The 6000-nt window shown below is 38.7% G+C and overlaps 1 protein-coding gene across 3 annotated transcripts in view; it reads right to left on the bottom strand.

Moving 5' to 3' along the window:
* The window catches only part of LOC125486239 (interferon alpha-inducible protein 6-like), a 15349-nt gene extending 10804 nt beyond the window's left edge, over positions 1–4545 (bottom strand). The window contains exons 1-2 of one of the 3 annotated variants that reach the window (XM_048612888.1): positions 4346–4545; positions 579–706 (exon numbers count right to left, since the gene is read on the bottom strand). In XM_048612888.1, the coding sequence (XP_048468845.1) occupies positions 579–645 (67 nt within the window). In that variant the 5' untranslated portion in view covers positions 646–706; positions 4346–4545. Of the gene's footprint in view, positions 1–578; positions 707–1991; positions 2163–4345 lie in introns of those variants that run through there. The other 2 variants (XM_048612887.1, XM_048612889.1) reach the window with 2 other exon arrangements.
* Positions 4546–6000: the final 1455 nt, after the last annotated feature.

Below are 6000 nucleotides of genomic sequence, written 5' to 3'. Positions count from 1 at the left end.
ATGCTGCTTGGCCTGCTGTGTTCATCCAGCCCTGCACCTTGTTGTCTGTGTGCATATAAGCATGGGCATTGTTCCCAATTTCCCGGGAAGGAATCGACCCATTTTTATAAATGTTACCAACCATCCTCTCAATATTGCTGCATGAACTGACTTGTTACCCGCTAAAACGTTTGTGTTACTCAAGCCTGAAAATGAGCAAGTGTGGATTTAACCACAAACCAGTGTAAGAAGGGATATGTCAGTGCACCACATTCTCCAACAGGCACATTCACCTAGATCACCAAGAGGCTCATGAATAAGAAATAGATTTGAAAACCGTACAGACCAATCAGGGAAAATAAAATTCTGGGAAATTCCAAGGGCCATCAAAAACAACTTCAGACAATGTAATACCTAATCACAAGGCACACCAAGTGCAGCAGTGATATGGAACTGACCTGTCAGTATATATAACACCAGCAGTGTGTGACACAGGAATTATAAGGAAGTATATATTGTCAATAAGTGGATAAATTAATGTCTCTTTTGGTTAGTTAAGTTGTAATAATGTATCATTTCATGGCAATATATCTACTCACCTGAAGTTGCAGTTGTGCTTGAAAATAAGAGGTAGGAAATGAAGAAACCAAATGCTCCACGAAACATACTCAAGTTAGATGGTGGATGATCAAGAGTGGATTGTTTGCATTTCACACAATATTTCTACCTGTAAAATACAGTAAACCCCATTATGTTGTACTCATTGAAGTTTTTTTCCCTCCTCCCACATTGATTATAGTTCCACGGTCCATTCTTCTGCATGACTAGCTTATGGTTCAGAATAAAACTAGGTTTGAAACTAGTACAGATCTGATTCTCATTCTGAACAAGTTGGACTGGAACCCTGCATCCTCATCCTACCCTTAAACATGAAAAGTGATGGAAAATCACCACCAGGAGATAAAAACCAGCTTGGTTAAAGCTTTCATAGTCAAAATAGAGTTGCTCTTGGCAGAAAATGAATGAGTGACTACTTTCTGCATATGAGTAGTTGAGATATTTGACATTAGAGATGATTGAATGATTAGGACCAAGATGGTCTTCCTTGAGGTCCCCAACACAGATTTTTATCCCACATTCTTTCCAACAAGAACCATAAGCTAGTGATAGAAAATGTGTCTGACTCATAGCTTGAGTCTGTTTAATCACAGAGCCACTAGTGAAGCCTCTCATTAAGATTTTATTATGTGCATATGTATGGAACTTTTTAAATTAAAAGCTTCGTCCAACTTTTCTTTTGTCAAGAGTTTTGTCTTCTGAAAACATGCATTCTGTATAATATCAACTTTTCTCAAATAAATTGAATTGCGAGGGAGCAGATTGAATTGTATAAAATACACTAGATTTAGTTTCCAATGAGAACAGTCTGACCAAAAGGGAGTGATAATAGAGATAATATTACAATGTGAATGGTTTACATGCATATGGAAATTATGTACATGATGTCAGTCAGTTCATCTCGTAGGGGATAATTATATAGCATATCCTGCAGAGATAGAGACTATTCAGCCCAGACAGTTCATGCTGGTGTTTATGCTTCACTTGAGCTTCGTCTCATCACTTCCCATCTAAATCTACCAGCATAATCCTCGACTCCCTTCACGCTGCTATAATTGTCTGGCCTCCCCTTCCATAAAATCTATCTATTTGCTACAACTGCTCTCTGTGGTAGCAGGTTCCAAGTTCTTACCACTAAAGAAGTTAGGAAATTTCTTTTGAATTTCCAGATCTAGTGAACCTGTATTATGCATTAATTGTGTCACTCAATGATCACACATCAACAGCTAAACATTTAATTTCAAACAGATTCAGGCACTGTGTGGGAGTCTAGAACAGGCTAACATGCTAATAAATGGTATGGATTTACAACTTAAACCAGAATTTGGTTCACTCTGAAAATCACATTAAAACTGTGACCAACTGCCAATCAGGACTTATTGCCATTCTCTTACCCCCACTGTTTTATCTCGGATCTTGAATAGAGAGCCAGGTGATTGATCTTGCTCTTCAATGTGACTGGTGAGCTGTTTTTGAGGTTGTAACAAGCCCTTGTAGCTCATGTAAACAGGTTGGTGGATTAATTTGGTGTGGCCTTATGTCTGGTCTTTTTAAGATTGTGCATGATGCTCTCCTCTAATCCTTGGACAATCAGTGACTTTGGTGAAATGGGCACTTTGTAAGCAAGTGAATCATGTACAGGTGTTATCACTTTGAGCATTAGTTGTCAAGACTGGCTGCCCAATCTTATTTAGGGCCCTTATTTTTTTCTTGGATTACATCTGAATCCAATTTGATACTTGCATTGCATTCATAGTAACTGAACAATGCAGAGGAGTGAAGACTGCTGCAAAGGAATCCTTAAGATAGGAATGAGTTCACCTGAATCTGCTCTCAGGATCCTGTAATAACTGTTCTTCAACAGTTCCTTTCTTGATCCCATTACACTTAATCCTCAAAAGGATTTATTATTTTTACCACAAGTTTTGAGAACTTTCCTGTCCTTTGACCTTTTTCTACAAATCACAGCTTCTACTGCCTTTATCTGAGCATTTTGATTTGATTTGATTTGATTTTTTATTGTCACACGTACCTAGATACAGTAAAATGTTTTGTTTTGTGTGCAGTACAGGCAGACCATACCATACAAAGTGCATTTGGATAACAGAACAGAGCGAGGAATACAGTATTATGGTTGCAGGGAAGGTGCATACAGTGTGAGATCAACATTAAATTTAACATTTGAGAGGTCCATTCAGAAGTCAAATAACAGCAGACAAGAAGCAGTCCTTGAATCTGTTGATTTGTTGTTTTTGTTGAATGAAGAGTTAATTTTCTTTAGTCTATGAATCATTTTTATGTCTCAAACCCTACATCTTCTTGGTAATGGGTGATGGTGATAAGGCAGAAATATTATCCATTAACTTTATGGACTCACCAAGCAAACTCAAAATGAAGGTCTGGGGTAGTAATCACTCTCATGGAATTGCCATTGTATGTCACTAAGGTTTGGGTGGGCAAAGGGGACAAAGATTGTAAATTACAGGAAGAAAGTTACAGTGAATAAGATCTAGTCAAGGATTTGGGTCTTAAAGGTGGGCCCAGCTGGCACCAACTCAAAAGAAACAAATCACTTCAGTTATCGAGAATTAATCTTGGTTTGAATTTCGATGAAACCTTATCGTAATTGTTCCAGTTAAACAATACAAAATCAAAATGCCAGCTGTCCCTAAGACTAGGCTGAGAAGGAAAGGGTTAACTAATGCAAATAGACGAGAAAAAACACAGGTTTTGATTTTCGGCTCATGCCAAGTTAATTGCTGTCAACCCCCAAGGCAGCAGAAAAATTGCTCAAGACATTAGCTGCCAACTTCCTTAGAATGTCAGCAGCTTCTGATTCCTCTTTGAATGTAGCAACATCTCCTGGAAAATTTACATGCTGACAACTGACAGGATGTGAGCTTTTCCTAAACATAATACAACACAGGTTCCCCTAACACTGCAGGAGAGGTTGCTGTTTGCAAACTGTTCTTGTTTCTCAGGTCTTTCTTCACATTTTATTTCTTTTTCATGCCAAGTGGCATCTAGGCAATAAAACAATGAGCTACATTTGCTGGAAATCTGAAACAAAAGCAGAAAGTTTTGGAGAAACTCAGAAAGACTAGCAACATTTATGGAGAGGAAATCAGAGGTTTTTTCAGTCCATGGACCCTTTGGCAGAACTGTGAAATGATATGGATATCACAACTGGCCTCAGTATCTTTTAGTTTGGAAGGTGGAAATCAGACAGGATTTCTAGCCCAGACTCCTATGCAGCACCTTCCCCTGGAAGTTGGGATGGGGGAGATTCCCTCTGTGCATTGCACAGCAGACCCAAGAATTTGCTTTTGAATAACACATTTTGAGACTTTGTTACAAATAGTATACAAGTGAAAATCTTACGCTGGATGAGAGTAACATGAGGCTGAGTGTATTTAGGTGGTTCAGTGATGCTCACAATCTGAGTTAAAAACTGAGAAAGTGGTGCACAACTGATATCTGTATCATCATAGACCAGAAAAGCATAAGTGGCTTCAAGATACCAGAAGAAAAAAGAACAATAGTTGTCTGAGTGGAGATGGAGAGGAAATGCAGAGACAATTTAAAAAACATATTAAAACAAGCAACACAAAGATCGGACACTCCTACTTACACTCTGACTGCATTATGAAAATTAGAAGTAACTTTGTTTTTAAATTAGTAGGTTTCATTCTTCATCACCAGTTATTCACAGATTATAACAAATTCATCACCAAAAGTTGGAAGTTACCTTACTGCAATCTCTTGGAGAATCTGGTGGACAATCTAGCGATCGCGTGACTAGAGTTGAAAACAATGTTAAATGACAAACTGGCAACCCTGTGGGATATTGTATGCAGCAGATCTGGCCTCATTTCAAAAGATTCATATCAGTTTCAATTCCTGAGAACGACTTCAGTTTCGATATAGGTGAAACAGTAACTTTATTTTTGTAAGAGACAATGAACAAAAAATTTGAAATGCCTGCCATGCCAAAGGCTTTTTATTCACCCATGTGACCTGAAAGAAATGTTGAAATTGTTTACACTCATTCAAATAGTTGAAACTTGCAAACAAATTTGAGACAAATAAATCATCAGCTAATTTTCAACTCCTTTTTTTTATTTGAGTGAAGAAGACCTCTCTGGTTAGATAGTATTTTTCCTTGTTATTGGAAGAATAAAGAGCATACAGAGTAGAAAGCTCCATTATCTTTTAACAGTGTCTAAGAACTTTATTAAGTTCTGAGCTGAATCAGACTGTTTACAACATAGGTGTCATATTTGACTCTGATATGAATTTCTCAGCTCCTCATGTCCATATCTACACCATCTCTAAGTCCAATTGTCATCGCCATAATATTGCCAAAATTTGTCACTGTTCCTTATTACCTTGCGCTATTCCAACGTACTGCTGACCACTCTAACATTTTTCACCTTTCACAAAGTGATCACTCTCCAAAAATATGCTACCTGTCCTAACCTCCACCAAATACCTTTTTGCATTCCTGTACTCACTGAAATATATTGGTTCATGGTTTGAATAATATCCCAAATTTAAAATTTACAATGTTTCTGTAATCACCTCCAACACTACAACCATTCCAGATATCTGTGCTCCTACAATTCAGTGGTCCTGACATTAACCATTGGACCATTGGTAACTGTTTCATCAGCTGTCAAGTCTCTAAGCGATGAAATTCCTTACCTAATCTCTCTAACCCCCTTCCTACTCTTTCCTTGTTCAGGCGCGCCTTAAAACCTAACCCTCTCACTGAGCTTTTGTTTATTTTTCCTAATATCTCCTTTTCTGTCTCAGTGTCAAGTTGTGTTTGATAATGCTGCTGTGAACACATTATCATAGAATCCCTACAGTGTGGAAACAGGCCCTTCGGCCCAACAAGTCCACACTGACCCTCAGAGCATCCCACTCAGACCCATCCCCCTATAACCCACCTAATCTACACATCCCTGAACACTATGGGCAATTTAGCATGGCCAATCCACCTAGCCTGCACATCTTTGGACTGTGGGAGGAAGCCGGAGCACCCGGAGGGAACCCACACAGACACGGGGAGAATGTGCAAACTCCACACAGACAGTTGCCCGAGGGCTGGAATCGAACCTGGGTCCCCGGCGCTGTGAGGCAGCAGTGCTAACCACTGAGTCACCGTGCTGTCCCATGCTGTTCTTAAAGATGATACATTATTTTTGTTGTTCAATTTCATTACCTACTTCCTTCTAATTCTTCTCAGTTTTATTCCCTTTCCCTGTGTTTTTCATGTTTTGACCACAGCTAGTATCTTGTGTTATTAGCAGTATGTAAGGGTTGCTTGATGTAGCTCATTGCTACTAATCCTCTGTCATTTTTATTTTACTTTAAGCCTAGCTAGTGCTAAAGAGGGTT

This window comes from Rhincodon typus, chromosome 27 (genome assembly GCF_021869965.1).
Source record: "Rhincodon typus isolate 14 chromosome 27, sRhiTyp1.1, whole genome shotgun sequence".
Classification (NCBI taxonomy): domain Eukaryota; kingdom Metazoa; phylum Chordata; class Chondrichthyes; order Orectolobiformes; family Rhincodontidae; genus Rhincodon; species Rhincodon typus.
This window is presented reverse-complemented; position numbering and strand designations above follow the sequence as displayed.